Here is a 25,127-nt window from a genome sequence, read left to right as displayed (position 1 = left end):
TGTTTATTAAGAAAAACAGATACCGTATTGTGCTTTGGGTGTAGATTTTGCACTATTTTTGATTACTTAAGTAGAAAACAGGTGATTAGGTTTAGGGTCAAGTGAATCACCGTCGTGTCCGAATTTCTACTCACCAAAATTTTAGCAACGCAACCTCGCAATTCAATGTACGCTGTAACCTCTATTTCATTTTTTTATTTTATTTTTTTGTTTATCATTATTTTATGCTTTACTGTTGTGTTATGAAACAGCTCCATAAAAGATGTAACTTATTTTAACCTGAAAGGGCAACGTATTATGCGAGCAGAAAATGGTACAAACGGTGAGTAGAAATACGTACATCGCTATTTTCCGTGAGCAGAAATACGGACATTCAGAGCAATACATTTAATTACAAATTACTAGTAGTTAAACATCTTGAGATATCTTTCTTAAATAGTTTTCGACTGGTTGATTTATTATTAAAGAATTAATCAATTACTCTGCAAATTTTGATCGCAAACAAATTTTTCACACCTTCCTCCCGACGAGTAACCTCTTAAATGAGCAGAAATTGGGACATTCACCTTATTAAGCATACAAAGTGAACGCCTACAGGCGTTCACCGCCAGGGACTGCATCGGCACGATGCCTTCAGTATTGGAAGAGTTACTTGACAAGGGAAGATCCCGAACCCGGAAGTTCAAAAAATTCTGAAATTTCGCGAATACGTAGGGGATTTCCTCCTGATTACAACGCAATTTTTGTTTGCTGCCCAAATTCACTCGTAGGGGGTGAAATTAGCCCTTGAAAATTCGGCTGCTTTCCGATCTTGTGTTATAACTCGCGAACTATAAGAGGCAGAAAAAAAGTTTCAAGATAAAAATTACTTCTTTCAATTAGATCTACCATTTGGTGAAAAAAATTATTTTACAGTTCACGATATGTAACAGAAAATCGGCAAATAACCGGATTTTCAGCGGTCAATTACACCCCCTTAGAGTGAATTTGGGAAGCAGACAAAAAATGCGTTGCAATCAGGAGGAAATTCTCTACACATTCGCAAAGTTTCAGATTTTTTCGAATTTCCGAGTTCGGGATGTTCCCTTGTAAGCATCACTTTCATTTAAGAGTCGATATAATAATAATTCAATTGACGCAATGTACAAAAATGATTGTGCAGTGATAGCACTAAGTTTAAATATTAATAAACTTTCGAAACGAGGGTTCCGGACTACAGGCATTGCACTGTTGATCCTTTAAACCGTGCTTTGGATGAGGTTAACCGTTATATAGCCGATATTGTTCTCGATCGCGTTCGACTCGTTCCGGAGGCAATTGTTTAATCGATTCCTTGTTTAATTTAGTATATTTTTACGTCCGTTGTTGCTGCGAATTCTTATCGTAGTTTGCTGACCGCTCTGTTTTGTTTGTTCTGTTTGATATGGTTTTGTTCTTTTTTGTATTTTTATTATTTTAGGTACTGCACTTATCTGTATATACTTTTTTGTATCCTAAAGGGTTTTCCCGTAGATAATAATAATAAAAAAATGCACATGGAGGTGATTTAATAATATTCTAAAAAATTAAAGCGAATCCGGGGACTGCGTCAATATTCGCGTTGACTCGACTAGTTACTGGATGTTCGTGAACGTTCGAAGGATCTAACCTATTTTCGAATCGATGTAGATGTTCACGTTAAACGTAACAATATTTGTGAACATTTAAGAGAATTTTTAACATTAAAAAATTTTGTTTCGCAGATCTGAATATGAGTGAAACTATACGAAAATAATACAGTAAAGATTCGAATAACAAAGCATTAGAGGTTACAACCTCCCATCGATCTTCGGTAAACGCAGCCTACCTCGGTAAAGTACCTTTCGACGAATTATTATTCACTGCATATTTTCACGGATATCCATCGCATATTTCCAACTTATGATGTGGAAAGAACTGAACTGACCTATGGTATTGGAACGTGGTAGTACCCAACATGGAGTCGGATATCTGTGTAGATGCCCGAGAATGCAATGTTGTTATTATTATTATTTATTAAACGGGATATTCCCATGGTATACAAAAGAAAAAGAAGACAAGTTCAATGCACAGAGTCCGAGCCCTACTAAGCAATAGTTAATTATAAATCCAGCCACGAGTGTTCATATCAACCTGCGATAAAATTCCTGCACCGACTCCCCGATTGCCGGAATCGTGGCCGTTCCTTTTCATCAAACAAATCCACCTAATCAATACAAACACCCAATCCGCAATACGCTCAAAGCCTCCGACACATTTCCTTCCTGTTTACAAAGAATCGTTCCTAGATAAGCTTAATCCCGATTGGCGAGCTCTTATCAGCGCCCGAGTGCAAAACGCATCGCGTCGCGTGTTATCGCCACCATCTTCCGCCATTCCCGCAACGCGGTCTTTTTCGCGCTAACTCCAGCTCATGCCGGAAGACCTCCGAAAATAAGGTATAATCGGCTGAAAAGAGAAGTGACTAATGTACAGCAAGCCTAAAAAGATTCCCAGAACTCGATGTCACTCGTTACACATAGGCAAGTCCGATCCCCGTTCCGCGATAATTCCGCGTTGCATCGGGAGGAGTTCCCGAAACGGCGCGAGGCGACAGAGAAAGCTTGCTAAGCGGGCGCAGACCTGTACCGGGTGTGCGCCGGATCAGCCGAGGTCATGTATTAGGGATTAGAGGGCGGAGTGACGGCGGGGAAGGTTAATTTCACGCGACACGCTGGAAATTCGAGTCGATACGCATCAATCCTCTGCCGTGCACGGGGGATACACACGCGAGCAACGTCTAATACCCGCGGCGCGCGCGTTACGAGCGAGGCCGGCCGTCTCCCGTTTTTGTTCCTCTTATTCTGTCTACGCTCGTCCGCTCGCTGTACGCTCGCATTTAACCGGGGAGAGGCGGGGGAGGGGGGGGGGGGTCGGGGTAGCGGCGCACCGACTCGAAAGTCTGCGGAATCGGGCACGAGCACGGATTCCCCGGCCCTCGTCGATCAAACGGCGACGGGGGCGCAACGGAATCTCTGTCCGCGGGATTCTAGCCTGGCGTGGCCACGGACGCGCAGCGCCGATCGCCTAAAGAACGCGACTGAGACACCGACAAGAGGACGAATCTACCGCGGAGCTGTCACTAGAAGGCTGTCATTAGAAACGCGGCAGCCACGCGTGGCCCTGTCCATCGAGCATCGCGGCCGATCGGGAACGGGCCGTCGGTAGCCGTGTCTCGTCGACGAGTATATAGTTCGTGCCGGCTGTACGAGTCGATCGGGGCCCCCCCCTCGTGTCTCTATATCGCCAGGCGACGCTCCTGTCCGGACCGAAAGAACGAGGGAAAAGAAGGCGGGGATAGAAAAAAAAAATAAGAGAGAAATTATCGGGAGCAAGCGTGCCAATGAGATTCTTTCTACCCCCCTCGGTCTCGGCATAAGAGATGAGATTGCGTGCTAACCTGAAAGTCTAGCGAGGAATCGAAGCATGCCAGCGGCGGAAGACAGGCAATGAGCCGCGGTTCCAGCGACAAGAATCCCACCGGCGATCGGCATTTGCGTTTTTCCTTCTCTATCCTCTGATTGCCCTGCGTGGCGGTGACCCAGTCGGCACACGGTCTCTGCTGTGTCTGCTCTCCTCGGCACCGCTCTGCTCTACTCCGCTGATGCTGCCCGATGGCTTTGGCTGCTGCGTTCCTCTTCGCGTGCACGGCCGTAGAGAAAGAGAGGGGAATGGGAGGGGAGGGGGAGAGGAGGGGGGACACCGTAGAGGGACAAGGACGGATATAGGTGGAAGGGGAGAGGGGGAGGTGACGCGAGAGTCCTAGCCTAACCTAACCTCTCTTCCTCGTTCGGGTAAAGGGACACACTGGGGGGCACACACCGGATGAAATGCAAGCCGGCTAGACGAGAAAGATCCTGCTGGACGATGGGTACGGGTACACACACGCGCGCCAGGCACCGCGACCGGGTTGCACACTGTTTCTCAGTCCACGGCACACACTGTTCCCATGCTCCGTGATTTTTCCTCGGGATCTTTGACACTCCCGTGTTTCACCTCTCTCTCTCTCTCTTCTCTCTCTCTGTCTCTGTCTCTCTTCGCTATCCGTCTCCGTCTTTCCTCCGTTCTTTTCTCTATCTCTCTCTCCCTCGCTCCTGACGGCCGGTTTCGTTTACGTGTCGTGGCGGTGTGGCGAGCGCGCGTGCCGTGTCGCGCCAGTGAAAACTCTGCCAGCGCGCACACACGTAGCTGCTTCGGTATACACGGTCGGCGGCAGACAACGCGCGCAACAGAGAGAGAGAGAGAGACACGACGACGGACGACGACGTCGGGCACACGTACTGGCCGATACGAGATAGATAAATGGGCCTGCGGCGTGAGAGAGAAGGAGAAGGTTCGTACAGGAGAGAGAGCGAGCGCGTGCGAAGCGGGGAGGGGCCGCGTACGACGGCGTAAAGTCCCGACGGGATTCTCTCTCTCCTCTCCTCGCGGTTACACACTCTCCGTAGGGGCAACACGAGACGCGTTCTGTCACGATTCACACGCACTCATTCGATTCCCGACGATGCTGGAAGCCGCGCGAGCGCGAGCACTTACACACTATTAGGAACTGTTCCCACCGTTGGAGAGCGGACTCGGGAGCAGGAGACACAAGCAGCGGCGACGATACGCTTCGAAAACACTGTTATACTTGTATTCCCCTCTCGAGAGCCAGTCAGCTCTATCCCTATCCTTTCTCTCCGCGCGGCTCCTCGTTGCGCGGTCTCGTTCCACCGATGGGCTATTTTACAGGCGGATATCGGGCGCCCCGATCACGGGCACACACCAGGGGAGCGCGCGCGCGCACGCACGCTATCGTGGTAACGCGCGACGGCAACGTGTCTCTGCGACGGTTGTCCGTTCGGTGCTCGCGGTGCCCGATCCGCTCGTACGTGTCATCGCGGCGGTTGCCGCACGGCGGTGCGAGAATTCGCGGTGTACTATCGGCCCCCGGGCCCCGACGGGCCCTCCCTCGCGGCTTATATTCGCAGCGGCGCCGCACTGTCAGACACGGACTACGACAGAACGGCCGAGCGACGACTGACTCCTCCGCTCGCGAGCCACCGGCAACGTTGCCACATCACTGCTACCCGTGCCGCGATCGGGCGAGTCTTCGGCCACCGACGGACAGGTACGACGGTCACTGCGTTCTTGGTGCTGGCGCGCGACCGACTGTTCCATTCGATTTTAAATTCCCCCGTCGCTTCCTCCCTTCACGATCAATCCGCCGATCCCCGGTTTACCAACAATCTCTCGTGTGTACAGGTCGCGGACGGCACACGGCGCACAGCACGGCTGGCGTGTATCTCCGTCTTCTAAGCCAGGCTACTTGTCATCGAATACTTCGGAAGCCACTGCGCTCGCATCTACCCGCGGCCGAGGCTCAGGGTAGCGTATCGATAGCTGTCGACTGCGTGGATATCCACCGGCACACCGAGATTCGGACTAGCACACTGCACAGAGCTAACTGGCCACATCTGCTGTCGATTCGTCGCCGCGAGTGCTCCGCTAAGTACAGCGCGGCCGGCCAGTCCGCTCCCTCGCTTTCCTTACTCTCTTGCCAGCCAGCCTTCTCGATTCGGCCGAGCCCGCCGAGCCTACCTCTCGCGTATTCCCCTCCCGCCCCGCCGCCGTATCCAGCCGCGACGCTTTCCTTCTCCCTTCCTTCCCTCGACGCTTCTCTCATTCACTCGCCCGAAGCTTCCTTCCGTCCCTCTTTCGCCGAATCCTCTCCCTCGCACTCGCTACCTTCCTATCCTCCCTCTCTTCCAACCATCCAGCCTTCTCGCTCCTTCGTATGAATGGTTTTAGTTCGGGAGGGCGACCGAGGCCGGAAACAGCCGATTGCATCCGGAAATCGCCGAGCGAGGACTTCCCGCATTAGAGCGCTTCTTGAATAAAATTCCATTCTTTCCTTCCTTTCTTCCTGCGTCGGCGGAGGTATCTTCCCCTCCTCTCTCCCATTCCCTGCTTACTTTCATCCGAATTTCGTGGCAGCGTCGTCACACGTTATTGGAAATGCTACCGCGGCTCCGTCCCGGGTAACGCCGCGCGTAATTCCCCCGCGCGCGGGTGCAATCCGTTGCACCCGTCGCGTTCCACGAACCTTTCGGTGCAACTTTTCGTGCGTGAAATTGTAATACGTTTTGACGCGTGCATTTCGTTTCTAGCGCACGCGCTCCTGCGCGCGCCCGCGTTTCCTTATCTTTTCTCTCTCTCTCTCTCTCTCTCTCTCTCTCTCTCTCTCTCTATGTCTGCCCTCGTCTAGCTTCTCCCGTAACGGTAGTTAAATCGTCGACCAAACGTTCGCCCGATTTATGCAAATCTTACGTCCCAGTCAAACGAAGCTGCCTTTCTCGACGCAGGAAACTATGAAATACGAACAGCTGTAGCTGAGTCTTTGGATACTGTGGAGGCATATTATGCGTTCAGTTGGACGAAGTAGTGCCCGTGCGGCGAACGCTGATGGGCGTTCGGGGAGTGTGGATAGGTAATGCTGCCACAGGATTTCCGCACGTGGCGTGTGCAAGGCGGTTCGAGTTTCAATATCGAAGGGGAACGCGATACGTTGAAACATTGCATAACTGTTGCAGTTTATTTATCGGCGTAGAATATCCTTTCCTATTTGTCCTCTGTGTAATAATCAGGGCTGTGAATAGGTTTCGAAAATAACTGTTTCAAACTGTTATATAAAGGTTCTGACTGAAAGAGTTATGAAGAACCTTTATTCGGAATAAACGTTATAAAGAACCTAAATATCAGACTGTATAAGTATAAGTTACGGTTCCTATATTGCTCTATAACTTTTATTTTTTAGGTTCTATAACTTTTATTTTTTAGGTTCTATAACTTTTTTTTTTTAGGTTCTATAACTTTTATTTTTTAGGTTCTATATAAGTTACAAAGCGGTTATAGAACCGATGCTTGTAACGATTCTACAGAATTTTACAGTAAATGAAATCACAACATATTACAACTATAGATTACTGTGTGTAACCAAATTGTTTAAAAATTATTATAAATAAGTAAGCAAATATATATTATGTTCACATTTGTACATATGTATATGTATACACTCGGCGGTATGCAAGGATCACTTGTATACATATGTACAAATGTGTACATAATATATATTTGCTTACTTATTTAGAATAATTTTTAAACAATTTGGTTACACAGAGTAATCTATAGTTGTAATATGTTGTGATTTGATTTACTGTAAAATTCTGTAGAATCGTTACAAGAATCGGTTCTATAACCGCTTTGTAACTTATATAGAACCTAAAAATAAAAGTTATAGAACCTAAAAAATAAAAGTCATAGAACCTAAAAAATAAAAGTTATAGAACCTAAAAAATAAAAGTTATAGAACCTAAAAAATAAAAGTTATAGAACCTAAAAAATAAAAGTTGTAGAACCTAAAAAATAAAAGTTATAGAACCTAAAAAATAAAAGTTATAGAACCTAAAAAATAAAAGTTATAGAGCTATATAGGAACCGTAACTTATACTTATACAGTCCGATATTTAGGTTCTTTATAACGGTTATTCAGAATAAACGTTCTTCATAACTCTTTCGAGAACTGAAATCTTTATAATGACGGTTTCAAGCCCTGGTAATAATGACGTTTAATAATAATAATAAAAATAATAGTAATATCGTGGCTGGCAGCTATAACCTCAACAGTACAATGATTACTGTGACGCCAAGGCATCGCGCGTTACGCGTCCCGTTTTCCGCGAAAGTGGAGCAGTATTTCGGTCCGAAAATCGGTGCCGATTAAAAGAAGTGCAGCGTCTGGTGAACTAATTTATGCAAGAAAAATATACCGACACTCTTCGGATACGTCAGCGCGTTGGAAAAGTTGCCATGCCAACAGGCGTGCCGCGCGGTATTTTTCAAACACCGCTTTACGATCCATTCGGGCACGGGAATGCCGAAGGAATCGCGATTTGTGGGTACAGTTACGAGGACCCGTCTTAAACACCTCGATCTCGACTACTGTCCTGTTTACACGTTCGAGTTGCCAGAAAATTCCTCCGCGCCTCCAAGCGCGAGCAGAAGTATCGATCCTGGTCGCCGAAGATCGGCTTGGGCTTAGAGGACTTCTCCTTTAACGCGGCGATCTGTCACGCCAGAGCGAAAATTTAGGACGATGTGGTCACTTTCTGTTTTATCGACCACGATTCTATTCAGCTCCCCCGGTTGTACCAATCTTTATTCACGTAAGCGGCGATAAGATCTCGCATCGCATTATGCAAGCCGGCGCGTGACGTAACGCGATCGGCCGATTCATAAAGCGAAGTGCAACGCACGGAACGCGTAATCAGATTTGTTGTTTCGTACGTACCTCTGGCACACACGGGGCGACATCTGTTGGGTGAAAACAAGCTTTGATCGAGGTACCCAGCCAGCAACCAAATTGTGCTGCCTCCTGTCGTTTGCACCGTTTCCAATTTCCCACCGCGAATGGTAAATAGTTTTCCCTGTCATGTTCCTTGTAATACTAATTCAACACGTTAATGGAATAAGATGAATAGGAGGCGCTACAGCGGTCCAGAAACGAAGGTTCACAGTGTTCTGTCGTTTGACGTATTTAACAAAAGGGACTTAGGAGTGCTGGAGACTAAAATTCATGTTGTGCTTAAATTTTTAATTGTTTAGGCGACTCAGAAGACTAACCTTTTCCGTAATTCATGCTCCATATCAATCTCACTTACATCCAAATAAAAATACTCGTTCATAACCCTTTCAGCACGAAGACTGAAACACTGACCGTATACTACGTGCGGAGACCGCCCAGCAGTACTTCTTAACCATACTCCCTGAACGCCGATCGGCGTGCCCCGCACAGTCCCACCATACAAACATGTACTCGCTAACCTAAAGCCTCGAACGGTCATATTCTCAAACATATAACACTGGAACCTGGCTCATCGTAATTTCGCACACTCTTCTATCTCCAGCGAAAGAACAAAGCGTGAAAGCGTACGCCTCGAGTCCCCGAGTCGCTCAAGATCGCACAAAGGACGAGCAGCGGTACTATTTAAAAATAGTGCGAGATTATTGAAGCATCTCGCTTCACCTGCCTCCCGTGGAACATCTGCGCTGGTCAATCTCCATCCTCTCGCGTCATTATCCTTTGTGACCGCGCACCGTCGATTCGCCGGTTTCCTCAACCATGGAAATTAATCAACCTTAGACCATGATCAGGGAAGAGAGATGGGAAAGACTGATAATGGGAAAACGTGACGCCGTCGTGCCAGGATCCAACGATCGAGAAACCGATTCCGCCGCCCGCCCCTCGGCCCCGCCTCCTCTCGTCGCTCGACGGGATTCAATTCCCGTACGTTCGATGGAGCGATCTAGCGGCTGGACGCGGCTCGACGAGGGACTTTATCGTTCAGCCGTGATAATGCCCGGCTACGGAAACGGGACGCGAATTGAATTCTGCAGCGTCGAAAATTGCTCGCCGTTCCACGCGATATAATCAATTATCGATCGGGAAATTGGAGTTTTCAGCGAGGCATTAGAGATTACAGGCTTATTTTCCGTAATGGGTGCACTGCCCCCCCCCCACCTCGCTCTCTGTGATGCAATCGCACGTTGCCTGCAACGAATCAATAATATGCGTATCGATCATTTATTGCATGTAGAAAGGAGGAACAACGCGGTCGGGAAGTCGGTGGTTTTGGTGGCGGATTATGTGAGCGTGCTGTTGCAAGTGGGGGCAGGGTGGTCTCTAATGAAGTATTAGCTTCTTGGGTGTCGTTAGCGTAATGACTTGGCGGAACGTGGGTGGATGTGTTAGGAAGTTTCTAGGGGAGACCGGGGCTAGTTGACTAATTTTTATAAACAGACCATTGGTATTTTGTGGGGCTCTTACTATCTGGATATCCGAGTATCCGGATCGCTCGTTATAACTCGAAATCGGGATCGAAATCCGGATCTGAGTATCCGGATATCCGTACTTGGATCCGAGTACCCTGTTTCGGATATTTTATCATCATGGCTGAATAAAGCTTTCTTTATATCGATTCTAATTGAAGAGAGCAAGTTTAACCGAAGTGATTAAAACAAGAAATGCGAAGGAAATTATATTAATATTTTATTTACAGTTATACATACACACTAAGATAATAACTTCCTATTTTGGTATGAAAAGACAAGTTTATTTACATTTTCCGGTGACAAACGTGATCTTTTTGGTGGTTGCAATATTAGCCGCTGTAAAGAAGACCCTCTCCGAAGTTGCTGACGTTGCAGGTATGCATGGGTATTTTTTTGTTAAGGAAGCCATTTTTGGAAATTTAGTTTCTTTTAATTTCCCTTAAATACTCAGGTACTCGAATCTAAATTAAATAAGTATCCGAATATACTCGGATACCCAAGACTCGGTTATCTGTAAATCCGAGAAATAGTAGGAGCCCTGGTATTTTGTTGACTTGTTGCACACCAAAAGTTTACAAATTTCATTAGGCATACAGGCTTAATTTTTAAAATTGTTTTAATTCAGGTCTAGGTCGTAGTTTTTATTATATTTAGAGTAGTGAGACGAATAAGTCAACAAACCCCGGCTGCGGGGTTAGTTGACAAATACGATGGGGTTAGTTGACTTGACATATATACACCTGTATATATACACAGCCAATTCCATCAATACAGTATACGAAAGGCGTACATATATATCCCACGACCAACAAATTTTTTATTTTTTTCACTCCTTCGCATTATTTTTTTTTATTAAGTATCATGGTGTTAGATACTGTAATTATTTTCTACTTGTTTGTTATGGTCTATTTGGAAGGCCTGAGAGTTTGAAGCAGGGCTTGAATAGGTTTCGAAAATAACTGTTCGGCCACTGACTACATAGGACTCTGATCAAACTTGTGGTAAATCATCTACAACCCTCCAACTGTGAAAGGTCATTTCCAAATGACACACTTCTCTACTCCACGATTGCCATCTTCTCCCAATCGTCCTCCATTTGTTTAATACAACAATGCCTTGAGCTACACAAGTAGGTATCTCCCTCGAAGAGGTTCTTGACACTTGGAGAACTTTACAAAATTTCCTTTGGTCCCACATGGGCCATTCTCCCACTAGATACTAAAAAAAGAACAAGCCTCGCCAGAAAGCTTTCCCAAGCCTAAAATTACGTAGAGCAGATTGTATATATTTTCCTACAGAAATCTACCCCGGAGGGCTGAACTCATCTCTTAAATTACCACCCTTAAATTATCCGCACTATTATAATATAACTTCATAACGCAACAAGGTACAACAAAACTTTAAATACAAGAATTGTTTACTTCACCAAGCTCTGTGTCCCTACCAAAAGAAAAATAAAGAAATATCATTCACGGACTCCATAACTACCCCGCATAAAAAAATCCTCAACAATGAAACGCCAACTTTGGTCCCCCACGGGCCAACCCTCGCGCCACACAAGAGAACCCTCGGACAAAGCTCGCGCGCAGCAAAAGATTCTCCCGAAAGAAACGGAACACACCAGAAGCCACGAAGCGTTTCGCGGGTCGGCATCGACCCGCGCGCGTTCACCTCGAAAATCCTTGGCAGCCGTCGACCGATAAATCGATTCCCCCGCGGACGGCGTAACGTGTCAGGATGTCACATCGCTGCCAGGCTCTTTGTTCCCGTGTGATTCGCGGCCTGCTCGCTTACAGTCGAAGCGCACATCACCGTGGCAGAAGAAGGACCACGATTTCACAAGCACAGGTGCAATATTCATAGGTCAGCGGGGGCCCAGGCGCAGGCGTCACCGTCGACGTTGTCCTCCACGGTTCTCCAGTCGTTTCCGTTCATATGTGACCGTCGCTCGTCTATCCTTGCACACCGACACGGCCCTCCGCGATGTCCGCGACGCTCAAGACCTTGGTCCTGCTTCTCGGCACCCTCTGCGGACCCTCCGCCTCTCAGACGCCGATGACCATGCGTAAGTGTCCTCCGTGGTATCATCCTCGAAGTCCCACTCGAAGATTTTGGTAACTCGTTTTGTAATTGTTCTTGGGACTCGGCAGTCGCTTCAGTTGGATAGAGTTTGCTGGGGTTTGATGAGGTTTGAAGAGGCTTGAGGGGCTGTAGGAGCACCACGGGGCTGGGGAGTTGTATGCACTGATAGATTTATGGGCTACTACCTTTACTACTCGGATTCGCCCGAAGTTTAGATTCTGATTTTATAAAGAATTTGTTTTTTTTTAATTTTTTATTTATTTTTTGGCAGAATAGTTAGATTCATCTGGATTAGCTAGGCGCAATGAGCGGGGACACGTTTCGTCACTCCAGAGTTTACAGTTCGAAAGTTTTTAGGTGGTAGACAAACACACAAGCACTTTCTGCTTTATATATTAATATTAAAGTCTCCGTGGCACCTAAAGTGCTTGGGGACATTTCTGGTGGTTGATTCAGATTTTTCATCTTGACTTTGCCTATGAGAAATGATGAAAAAAGGTTGCGATTTTGAATTCTGGAAAAGTATACGTGTGGTAGTTATATTCTTCATATATTCAGTTTACTTTCGTTCTATTTTCATTTACGTTCTATATTTTGTTTTATGTATGTCTGATAAATAGCGTGGGATAAGGATTGCTTATGATTTTTTTGTATTTTATTTCATTTTATTTTACTTTATTACACCGCCGACTTCTTTTACATGCAAAGGTTCACAAATTATTATCAGGAAGTGGATAGGAAGTTATTCGGACGCTGTGTTGGTGCCAATGACTGGTCGTGCTTGTACTCTGAAGGAAGTACATGGAATTCGAAGAAAGTTGAGTCTTGCACGCCCTATAATTGCTGAATAGTCAGAGGAAACTAATATGCAAGCGATTTTATTGCTAATAGACACCACGGGGGATGAGAATTGTTTTTCTTGTGGCTACTGGAAGATCCTCACTCCGGTTGCTATTGGCGTGTTTCCACGCCGAGGTTGTGGCGCGATTTAGCGACCATGTTTCTGAAAAACATCGAAAGTATTGTCCAAGAGTTCTTAAAAGTCTGATGTAGTTTTACACGCTTCGCACAAAAGTTAAAAGGCTTAGAGTGTTAACATTTGTTTTCGCAACGTAAGGATTCTGTCAACTTTGAGTATTATTTTCTATTGAAATGCCTATTAAGTGCTTTAAGGTTTCTAAATGTGGAACAGCGAATTAGAGCTGCTTCCTGGGGACACAGAAGACTGTAAACATTAGGTTCATCGATAGTACTTCCTTAATCATTAATTGCTTCGTATGAAACTTTCATTCGTCCTCGATATGAGTCCAGCCTATGCTATCACCTGAATTATGCATACCCTAAACGTCTGTCTAAAACCTTGCGCATCTCCTGCAACCATCCTCGCGTTTCCCTGGCCCTTGACACACAAAAGGAGGCGTGCAGATGATCACCGAGGAAAATGGAAATGGGAAAAGATGCGAAACATGCGCTGGAAGATATCGTTGCGCGATAATTGCTTCAGATAGGATGCACAGGGTGTTCCGAAAGCACGTGACCAAACTTTGGAATCTTTCATTACTATTCGCAAAATGGAAAATATATAACAATAAAATAAATAGTTATAAATTACAAAAAAACACCCTTTTGCAAGTTAAGGAAACTTTTGGCTGATTTAAATATTTTGGTCAAGTTAAATATTTTGAGTACCCACTATTCTCGTGATAAGGGAATTCCTTTGAAACAACAGAAGGGAAATATAGGTTGCAATATAAAAAAAATTGGAAAATATGTTTCTAGATGGCAACAGAACAGGTTCTTAAATTTTGTTGAGTTTCTTCTGGAACACCGTATGTACAAGATATTCTAGTGTACGCTGAAAGAAATATGCAGAAAGTATTCCATATCTTGCGGGGCGATTTTACGGGAAAAAATGGCTTCGCTTAATTGGCGTGCACATTTCTTGGTATAATGTGTAGATAAATGCACGATTAGATCGGATCGGTTCGAATAAAATATAGCGTAACGAGTTCGCGTGGCTCGTGCACTTACGTGATCCAGGGAAATTATGCGACGGGAAATGTGTGGAAAACAAATTTTCAGCATCGTTAGTGCTAATTAATTAGTGGAAATGCTTCTGTTCTTCCATTGGAGGTATGGTTAATATTCGTTGATTGTTTGTGACGCTGCGCAGTGATAGTGGTGGACGAACCAGACGCATCACTTTTGAGTGTTCTGAACAAGGCTGTGCCCCAGGCAGAGAAGAGTTTCGGCGACGACCTCATCACCGTACATATATCCACCGTCGAATTGGATAGGGTGAACTTGGCGGCCAGTTTCGAAAAAGGTTAAGGAAGTAATAATGCTGTGGAGGTCTTGAACCCTTCATAGTCAATATTTCTATTAGTAGTTGTATATTATTATTAATATTCCTGATGTCTAAAATTCTGGGTACTTAGGATTGTTAATACCTAATATCGGTAGTCCCCAAAGTATAAAATACCTAACGGATACGATCTGAAGTTTCAAGTACCTAGAATTCTTAATAGGTAAAGTTCTAAGTACCTAACATCACCAGTACCTTAAGTTGCAAATACCAAAGATTCCAAGTACCTGAAGTTCCAACTACCTAAACCTCCAAATATCTAATATTCCAAATACTTGAAGTTCCAAATACCTGAGCTTCTACGTAGCTAAAGGTTCCAGATATTTAAAGCTCCAAATACTTAATATTCCAAATACTTAATACTCCAAATACCTGAAGCTCCAGATACCTAAAGTCCCAAATACTTAAAGATCCGAATACCTAAAGTTCCAGATACCTAAAGCTCCAAATATCTAATATTCCAAATGCTTGAAGTTCCAAATACCTGAGCTTCTACGTAGCTAAAGGTTCCAGATATTTAAAGCTCCAAATACTTAATATTCCAAATACTTAATACTCCAAATACCTGAAGCTCCAGATACCTAAAGTCCCAAATACCTAAAGATCCGAATACCTAAAGTTCCAGATACCTAAAGCTCCAAATATCTAATATTCCAAATACTTGAAGTTCCAAATACCTGAGCTTCTACGTAGCTAAAGGTTCCAGATATTTAAAGCTCCAAATACTTAATATTCCAAATACTTAATACTCCAAATACCTGAAGCTCCAGATACCTAAAGTCCCAAATACCTAAAGATCCGAATACCTAAAGTTCCAGATACCTAAAGCTCCAAATATCTAATATTCCAAATACTTGAAGTTCCAAATACCTGAGCTTCTACGTAGCTAAAGGTTCCAGATATTTAAAGCTCCAAATACTTAATATTCCAAATACTTAATACTCCAAATACCTGAAGCTCCAGATACCTAAAGTCCCAAATACCTAAAGATCCGAATACCTAAAGTTCCAGATACCTAAAGCTCCAAATATCTAATATTCCAAATACTTGAAGTTCCAAATACCTGAGCTTCTACGTAGCTAAAGGTTCCAGATATTTAAAGCTCCAAATACTTAATATTCCAAATACTTAATACTCCAAATACCTGAAGCTCCAGATACCTAAAGTCCCAAATACCTAAAGATCCGAATACCTAAAGTTCCAGATACCTAAAGCTCCAAATACTTAATATTCCAAATACCTGAAGTTCCAGATACCTAATGTTCGAAATACTTGATATTCCAAATACCTGAAGCTCCAGATGCCTAATCTTCGAAATACTTAATATCCCAAAAACCTAATACTTCAAATATCTGAAGCTCCAGATATCTAAAGTCCCAAATACCTTAAGTTCTAAATACCTAAACTTTCATTTACCTAATATTCCAAATATCTAACCTTCCAGATACCTAAAATTCCAAGTACCTAATACCCCGAACACCCAACCCACTAGCAACTAGATAAATCCGCAAGGTCCAAAGCGATCGCTAGCAGCGATATCACCTACCTACCACCAACCCCGCCCGCAAGTACTCGCGGCCTGTTCTTACTCTCGTTTCCTTAAAATCACCTTTGCAGTATGTGCTGCCTTATTTAAGGGAATCAGTATAATACTCGACATGACATGGACGGGCTGGGAAAAGCTTCGGTTCCTGGCCGAGGAGAACGGAATAATATACAAACGGGGGGACTGCAAGATATATCCGTACGTGCAGGCGATCGATGATCTTTTGATGTTGAAGAACGCCACCGACGTCGGCCTGATATTCGAAGATGAAAGGGGTACGTACCAACACCCCCTTTCTCATCTCCCAGCCGACCTCCCTGGCAGCTGTGCGCCAAACGACTCGCTTCTTCCAGAACTGAATCAGAGCCTCTATTATTTGATCGGCAACTCAATCATACGACTGGTCGTGATCGACGACTTCACAGAGAGAACGGTGTCGAAGATACGGAGCATGAGGCCATCGCCATCTTATTACACGATCTACGCTGGCACGTCCAAAATGGAGGAGCTTTTCAGAACCGTGAGCCACTTGAACGATCTTCATAGTCTTATCAAGTTTGCGGCTAATTCGAACGGAATAAAACGTTGCAGGCTGTCCAAGGTGGTCTAGTCAAAAGAGACCAAATATGGAACTTGGCATTCACCGACCATAATTACAAGGACTTCAAGTACATCACCGGTGACGCGCGGTTGAACGTATCGATTACCATTTTGTCGATGAGGGTGGACGTTTGCTGCCGATTGATAGGGGAACCTTCTTGCAATTGCTCCCCTGAAGTTCATGTATTTTAAAATTCTTCGATTTCTCATGCTACTTTATTGCTTTCGTCTGCTCTTAGATTCGTTTATCTGAATTAATAGATTTCTACTTAATCTGTGCATTTCTTTGCTCTCCTTCAGTCCTCTCCGTCATCAGTGTGCTTTTCATTTAAAAATATCCCATGCAGGTATTCTCCCACTACTTTAAACGACTGCTGGGCCTCATAGTGAGCCTGATGGTCGAGCTGCAGAAGTCAGGAATCAGCGTGGGGCCAAAAACTGGTCGATGCAACTCCCCAAATGAGACTCAGACCGTTTCGAACGCCACGTTGGAAGCTTTCAACAAGAACTTGATAGCTGTGAGCCTTCAGAGCTTTCATCCGTTGAAGAAGTTACAAATACTAGGGAATACAATACTATTGAATTTAATTTAATTTTTTATTTTAGAGGTTGGGGGGCAATGACACCTTCGAGTATTTATCAGAGAAAGGATTGATCACGTACAAAGTTGAAATCGATTTGGAGACTCTTGCCGATGGGACTTTGGAGCCCCTTGCTAGCTGGACGAGGCACACCAAGATCAAGGAAGTTGAAGGGAAGAAGATTCAACCTGCTAGAAGGTTCCTTCGAATTGGAACTGCTCCTGTAAGTAGTAGAACCTCTAATATATCAAACAGCAGTGGGGCCTCCAATGTACATTCCCAAAGAGAAATACAGAGAGGAGACCAGTATGAACTAGTTTGGGGGTTTGCCAGGCGATCTAGTATCGAGGTAGAGACGAGTATCGATTTACAGGACCTCGTATCACTGTTGCAATCCATGGAATATACTACACTAAATTTCTACAGCATTTATAGCTGCATAATTAATGATGGATGTTAAAATTGGATCAGGCAGTTCCCTGGTCGATGCCCAAAGAAGACCCAATCACTGGGCGAGTCATGAGAGACGAGAACGGCAAGGAAATATGGGAAGGTTACTGCATAGACTTCATGAACAAGCTGGCTGAAGAGATGCAATTCGATTACGAGCTCGTTGTCCCTGCCGATCGACAATTTGGGAGAAAGTTACCCAATGGACAATGGGATGGACTGATCGGTGACCTTGCGAAGGGGGTGAGATCAATGCTCCACTGCTTTAGTAGTGTAATACAGTAAAGTGAGACAAGTAGAAAATAATACAAATAAGAATCATTTCTAAAAATCTCATAACATAGAAAATTTATTTCTCAAAACACTTTAACTTTCGTTAAAATAGAAACTTCCTTTGCAACGCTTCTTTTGATACACCCGGTACATTGACTCACAGGCGCCTGCTAGTCTGCTGCCCGCCATGCTTCCCTGCAAGAATGACTGCATTTCTAAAAGCACCCAGTTTCGAACTAATATTTCCAAGGCTGAGGAATTTTCACTTCCCATCTGCCTAAAATGTTCATTGTGTTAATTAAAAGCTATGCTTTTTGCTTTAGGAAACCGATGTCGTAATTGCAGCGTTGACGATGACGTCCGAACGCGAGGAGGTCATCGACTTCGTGGCCCCCTATTTTGAGCAGTCTGGTATACTGATTGGTAAACAGATATCTGTTTTTGCAAGTATTTATATAGAGTCTGTGTTCATATTACAGTAATATTAATTTCTTCTGCAAGTGATAAGGAAGCCTGTTCGTAAACCATCCCTGTTCAAGTTCATGACGGTGCTGAAGGTGGAGGTCTGGCTGAGCATAGTCGGGGCACTAACACTCACGGGGATCATGATCTGGATACTGGATAAGTATTCCCCCTATAGTGCGAGGAACAATAAACGACTGTACCCGTACCCTTGCCGGTAAGATTTTCAATATTCAAGTGTTCGAATAATAACATTCGAATACTCAACTAATCAAATAATAACATTCGAATTCTCAGGTATTCGAATAATAAGATTCGAATTCTCAGGTATTCGAATAATAATATTCGAATTCTCAAGTATTCGAATAATAACATTCGATTACTCAAATATTCGAGTAATAATATTCGCATACTTAAATATTCAAATAATAATATTCGAATACTTAAATATTCAACTAATAATATTCGAATACTGAAATATTCCAGTAATAATATTTGATTACTTAAATATTCAAATACTGAAATATTCCAGTAATGATATTTGAATACTTAAATATTGGAATACTGAAATATTCCTGTAATAATATTTGAATACTTAAATATTCACATACTGAAATATTCCAGCAACAATATTTGATTACTTAAATATTCGAATACTGAAATATTCCAGTAATGATATTTGAATACTTAAATATTGGAATACTGAAATATTCCAGTAATAATATTCGAATACTTAAAAATTCAAATACTGAAATATTCCAGTAATGATATTTGAATACTTGAATATTCGAATACTGAAATATTCCAGTAATATTATTCAAATATTTGAATATTCGAATACTGAAATATTCCAGTAATATTATTCAAATACTTGAATATTCTAGTAATAATATTCGAATACTTAAATGTTCGAGTAAAAATATTCGAATACTCAAATATTCGACTAATAACATTCGGAAACTCAAATGCTCTACTAATATCATTCGAGTACCTACTTAAATATTCGAATGTTCAAATATTTCACTAATTAGAGAAGTTTTAATATGGTTTTGATTACGATTTTAACTGAAAATCAATGCAAAGTAGTTTCGAATTAGATGATAATTCTTTGTTCAAAGGGATTTCACGCTGAAGGAGAGCTTCTGGTTCGCGTTGACATCCTTCACGCCCCAAGGAGGGGGTGAAGCTCCAAAAGCTCTGTCAAGCAGAACGCTGGTGGCTGCTTATTGGCTGTTCGTGGTTCTCATGCTCGCCACGTTCACAGCAAATCTGGCTGCGTTCCTGACAGTGGAGAGGATGCAGGTTCCTTCAATTTCCTTGATTAACATATATGTACCAGCTGTTAAAGCTTCGCGAGGCTCACCTGCATTTTTTATACAGACGCCCGTGCAATCGTTGGAGCAACTCGCTAGACAATCCCGAATAAATTACACCGTCCTGGATAATTCCAGCGTTCACCAGTACTTCAAGAACATGAAGCACGCTGAGGATAAATTGTACACGTGAGTTGCGAGATATTTGGGCTTGTTTTCTATTTCTTATTTTTGTTACATAAACAATTAACCAATAAAAAAGAACATTAAAATCCATACATTAGTCCTTGACAAAAATTTCATGAAAATAGGCTTCTTTTTCGAGCTGTACAGTAGAATGGACCCTTAAGTCACCAGACTTAGAACTTTTCTTTTAACGTGGCCACCTAGGAGAGGAACCGGGGTAGTGTAAAACTTTCACTTACTAAAATCCCACGGTGACCTTTTCGCGTGACTAGGGGGCCGTCATGAGAAACAAACTAGCGATACAACCACTAGCCCTCCTCGCCTCACACAGACCCAACAGAAAATTCAAATTCCCCTGATTTATGCCCAGCGTGTGGAAGGAGATCACGTTGAACAGCACCAGCGATCAGGTGGAGTACCGTGTCTGGGACTACCCCATCAAAGAGCAATACGGTCATATTCTGCAGGCGATCACGCAGGTTGGCCCTGTGAATACCTCTGTCGGAGGTTTTCGTAAGGTACTGATCCTCTGTCATCATGAGAAAATTCTAGACACCGAAGCCCTTTTCCTTATTCCTTTTCCTCAGGTGGTTGAAAGCGAGACCTCAGAGTTCGCGTTCATCCACGAATCGTCGGAGATTAAGTACGAAGTGACGAGGAACTGCAACCTGACTGAAGTTGGCGACGTCTTCGCCGAGCAGCCCTACGCCATTGCTGTCCAACAGGGGAGTCATCTTCAGGAGGAAATAAGCAGAAGGTACTGCTTTTAAATGAAAATCGTTTCACTCGTTCCCATTTCATTTTTGTACCTCGAGAAGTCTCCACAGAATTCTTCATTTTCTTGTTCCTCTTTGTTGATCATCAATTGCCTTCGGGATACCCCGTTTAGGTTTCTCCGAAGCACCAGGGGGTGTTGTAGGAGCGATAGAGTTTTTCGAGAGACATTTTTCAGACATTTGCTCTTTGCTATTAAGAGAATTTGAAGTGCAAAGGGACTCTTTGCAGGATTCTTGATCTGCAGAAGGACAGGTACTTCGAAACACTGACGTCCAAGTACTGGAACCAGTCGTTGAAGGCGCAGTGCTCGGACGCTGATGACAACGAGGGAATCACGCTGGAGAGTTTGGGTAAGGTAGTCTTAATTGTAATTGATAGCGATGGCACAAAGGCTCCCACAGTTTCCAAAGAGCTCTAAGCTTTAACTCGCAAGGGGTGTCGTCCATTCTGCTCTCCTTCTGTTTGATCTGAGCCTCAATTTTAATTATAACATTGTTATTCCCCAAGTTAGGACTCCAGCTATTATTTACTGTTCCTCTACAACTCTTCCTTCATAAGTAAACGAGAAAGGTCTAAACAAAATGGCCGCTGTAGTCCTTCTACCACTCCTCAGCATCCACTGCTCCTCATCTTCCTTATCTTTTAAATTAAAACCACATAATTCACCTTGTAACCTTTAATCCCCCCAAAAGTACACTTCAATCTGAAGAAATTTGAAACTTACGAAGACAAATTATAAGAACACAATTTTAAATTTTCAACAGGTTATTTCACCCTATTTCTCCGACCCCAAAATTCAAACTAAATAATCATAATTTTTCGTGTACGACATTCCACGGAAAATCGGACACTTTTTGCAGTAACATTTCGGATGTGGCTGAAATTTGAATATGTCGTAGTCTTTAGGGATATATAAACATATCTCGGAGGATTTTTGACAATTTTGAAAAATGTCGATTTTACAGTAAGTGCACCCCCGGTAGTCAATATTAATTTAAATAAAACCCTCAGGTGGGGTGTTCATCGCAACCCTCTTCGGCCTCGCCCTGGCCATGATCACCTTAGTCGGCGAGGTCCTCTACTACCGCAAACGAACCGATGCAAAGGACAAAGGGAAAGACAAGAAGACGCCCAAGAGCGTGGACAACGAAAAGATCCTGCTGCAGAAGATGGCGTCGAAGCTGCAGCTAAAGCCAGCACCCACGAACGCGTTCTTCGAGAAACAGAACAATCCGCCCCGTGTCTCACACATTTCCGTCTACCCACGTAACTTCCCCTTCAAAGAGTGAACACCCACCAAATCAAACTGAAAATTCCACGACAAATCGAAGTCACAGCATTTCTGTGGTAATTAATAAAATTGTCAATGGACGAAGGACGACCTGGTCTGTTTCAAAGATTGTTAATAAAATGCCCGCAACGAGGATGAACTTAAACGAAGAACACTTCATAGTCACACGGGGTGTATTGCACCCCAGTATGTGCCTCTGCTAATATTTCTGCAAATTCTTAGACCTTAATAATAAAATTCAAAAATTTAGCGAATTTTAACGAAAAATCGCTATTATCCACAACTATTTTTTTCAAATACAAATGTCAAAATTTATATTTCTAGGAAAAGTATTACGAGTGTACAATTATCACTGAAAAGTTAAAAGATTAAAAAGTACGAAAGTGGTAACTGAAAAATTACGTTGGGGTGCAGTGAACCCCGCAGGACCAGTTTGTGATTATAAGGTCTGACCACGGAGGGTGAAGGGCTCCATGCACGGTCAGATCTGTATCGATATCTTTACGTCACATTGGAGTGTTATTAAAATGGCTTACGATCGATAATGCGGGCATTATGTTTTATTAAATATTTAGCGTGTTGGAGAACTGAAGCCTGAGAACGGAACTGACGTTTCCTGATTTCCTTTCAAAGTGTATCCATTGTTTGATACTTTTCAAAAATCTCGGACACACGTGTCGCGATCTGTATCGATACGTGCATGGGGCCCTTTACTGTATTTCGCATTTCGTAAGAAGCTCGAGCGTCGGTCGCTCGTTTTGCAGGTTCGTCATGGTTGTCGCGACTCCCGGAAACAATCATGAGTCGATCTGGCTTTTAACGAACAGTGCCCCTTTCCTTCGATTATGGATTACTTATCGAAGGCTATGGCGAAACGCACGGAGCATTTACGAATTTCTAGCAAAAAGTTTGTTGGATGGAGAGTGGCGGCGAGCGTGGAGGTAGAGAGTTGGAGTTTCCAAATTGCAAAATGACTTTATGCGTTAAAAAACTTCGTGCTTCACGTTTGTTGAAATTAAAGTTTATTGCTTGCTTTTTTATTAATTTGAGAGTGTGGATCAGTTGGAGCAACAGATTGGGGATGATTGTTTTAAAAATAAGGGCACTTGTAGCTAAGCAACCTGGTAAGTTACAAGTTATGAGCATTCAAAGAGGAGGAAGAGATATGAAACACCTTCTCGAATTTCAATAGATTCTTCTTTCATTCGCAGTTAAGAATCCTTTTCAATAATTATGCTGCATCATCTTTTCTTTTATTCCACTCCAAATCGACCACCTTCTTCACTTCATATCAGAGATTCATTAGATTGGAATATGATCTGTTCCACGTGCAATTAGGCAAACAAGAGTTTAAGTCACTGTTTCTCTATTCCTCGATGTATTTAACAGAAGCCACCACATTTTACAATCCCAGCTTGTCTTCCCCAAAATTATCTCTATCTCCACAATTAGGTACCAATCTCAAAAGCTTCATTCTTCTTTTCCCCTTCTTTCACCCTCGTTCAACCTTCCCAAATCAATTTTAATTCCCAAATTATTCAAGTGACTCACACGAGCGTTGTTTCACACAAATTTGTCCCACATTACTCAAAGTTCCCTGCTGCACAGCCTGCGCGAAGAAAATCTGTGTTTCGAAACAGAGGCGTGAAAACGGCGGCGTCTCTGGGGTCGCGCTTGAGGTGCGTCGATTACGAGCGCGAAGATTAGCAGGTTCTGAAAGAAAACTACTCAGCGGAGAGGGTTTTTTCGCGGCGAAGCCTCGTCTACGATATCGTTCGTGCTCCATGGGGTTATTGTCCGTCGCCGGGCGTTTTTTCGTCGGCCGCGGTAACGGAGTTGCATAAATGAAAGTGGCCAGTTAGCGATCGTTCGGCTGTGTCCTTCTGATTCGTAACGTTCCGTCGCAGTGACGGACCCTGGATCGCCCTTTTCACCCGGGAGCTCCATCTCTATCTGGAATTCCACCTACCCTTATTGACACCCATCGCGAACATATCCCATTAGTCCAGCTTATCCGCTGCAAAATTCACTTTAAAAGAAGAGATAAATATGTATTAAATTATTGCACAAATCTGCACCCTCCTTAATTATTCTGCAAATCTTCATTAACAGAAATTAAATCACAGAAATTACTCGAGTGATGAATAATTATAAAATAAGGTACGCCTGTTATTTAAAATTTTTTAAAATTTAGTTACAATTCCTACCATCTTCTAAATATAAGAAAATATATATTACTGTTCTTTATTACAATACTCTACTGTTACTATTCCTCGCATCGCTATTCCTAAAACCTTTATTCCTCGCATCGCTATTCCTAAAACCTTTATTCCTTATATTACTATTCCTAAAACCTTTATTCCTTATATTACTATTCCTAAAACCTTTATTCCTTATATTACTATTCCTAAAACCTCATTAAACGAATGAATAAAGGTTTTCGATTCTTCAGAAGCGTCCTCAAGTTCTTCCTCGAGAGCACTCGACCACCCCCTCTGTTTTGATTGAGGACCAGAGCGACGCAGTTTCTGTCACCGCTTTTTTTCTGTGTTAATGAGGCAAAAATGGAGATTTGTCAGTCGCCACGGGCAGACAGACAACGTCCGGCACTGTTTCACGGTCGATGATCCAAATCATTCTGATCGATCGGTGTGCCCACTGATTCTGGGCAGATTGATGGAGAGCGAAGGTGGGGTGTGGTCCATTTTGGTACCCTAAGTCGATATAAAGCCTTTCCAGCGAACGCAGCGATCATTTCATGGGAAAGTGATGTGGCTCGCCGAACCGGAACCGGAAACGTACTAAGCTTCACCGTCTGGCGAATCAGCAGTATGGCGTCTTATAAGGTTCGTTGTCCTTACTGTTTTCAATCGCGATTAATAAGCTTCTTCTTTGCTACGCTTTTCTTAGAAATTCCATTGCGGTACAGACTGTTTTCAAAAGCAATTGAAATGTGCTTGTAAAAAACACTGTAACTGCCAGGAAACAAATTCTATACTATAATGTTACTATTAACACGTAGAACATTTTTCGATAAAAAAATATTAATTTTCGCACTTACAGTGTTTTCTACAATCACTCTTCGATTAATGTGCCCTTTTACTACTTTGTATTTGTTGTGAATTCAGTTTGTTATTAAAATTCCTTTGCCGATTTTATTGCTTTGGATAAAGATGTAATTATTTTTTCTGTCACGCTTTTTGGAAATTTGTTCCGTTCTTGTATTCCATTACTGATTGAGACTGTTTTAAAAAGTAATTAGGAATCCCTTCCA

General features: G+C 43.3%; 2 protein-coding genes across 2 annotated transcripts in view; one reads left to right on the top strand and one right to left on the bottom strand.

The window, feature by feature from the left end:
- The window catches only part of LOC143366449 (uncharacterized), a 79,756-nt gene extending 75,027 nt beyond the window's left edge, over positions 1–4,729 (bottom strand). The window contains exon 1 of the mRNA XM_076807545.1: positions 3,458–4,729. Within this exon, the coding sequence (XP_076663660.1) occupies positions 3,458–3,551 (94 nt within the window). The 5' untranslated portion in view covers positions 3,552–4,729. The remainder of the gene's footprint in view (positions 1–3,457) is intronic.
- A 7,046-nt stretch (positions 4,730–11,775) lies between these two features.
- On the top strand, positions 11,776–21,938 carry Ir8a (Ionotropic receptor 8a). Its single transcript, XM_076830787.1, has 16 exons — positions 11,776–11,992; positions 14,183–14,335; positions 15,992–16,195; positions 16,274–16,440; positions 16,512–16,703; positions 16,868–17,038; positions 17,127–17,324; positions 17,573–17,794; positions 18,148–18,247; positions 18,326–18,503; positions 19,405–19,588; positions 19,667–19,788; positions 20,156–20,303; positions 20,373–20,542; positions 20,791–20,912; positions 21,574–21,938. The coding sequence occupies exons 1-16, from the start codon at positions 11,911–11,913 to the stop codon at positions 21,849–21,851; spliced, it is 2,691 nt and encodes an 896-aa protein (XP_076686902.1). The 5' UTR covers positions 11,776–11,910; the 3' UTR covers positions 21,852–21,938.
- The last annotated feature ends 3,189 nt before the right edge of the window (positions 21,939–25,127 follow it).

Source organism: Andrena cerasifolii, chromosome 2, assembly GCF_050908995.1.
Source record: "Andrena cerasifolii isolate SP2316 chromosome 2, iyAndCera1_principal, whole genome shotgun sequence".
NCBI classification, from domain to species: Eukaryota; Metazoa; Arthropoda; class Insecta; order Hymenoptera; family Andrenidae; genus Andrena; species Andrena cerasifolii.
Note: the sequence above shows the minus strand (reverse complement) of the source record. Positions and strands in the feature narration are given on the sequence as shown.

Coding starts and splice junctions, on each gene's coding strand:
- Ir8a (XM_076830787.1), top strand. CDS start 11,911: ATGTCCGCGACGCTCAAGACCTTGGTCCTGCTTCTCGGCACCCTCTGC. Junction 17,325..17,572: donor TTCGAATTGGAACTGCTCCT/GTAAGTAGTAGA, acceptor AAATTGGATCAG/GCAGTTCCCTGGTCGATGCC. Junction 17,795..18,147: donor TCGGTGACCTTGCGAAGGGG/GTGAGATCAATG, acceptor TTTTTGCTTTAG/GAAACCGATGTCGTAATTGC.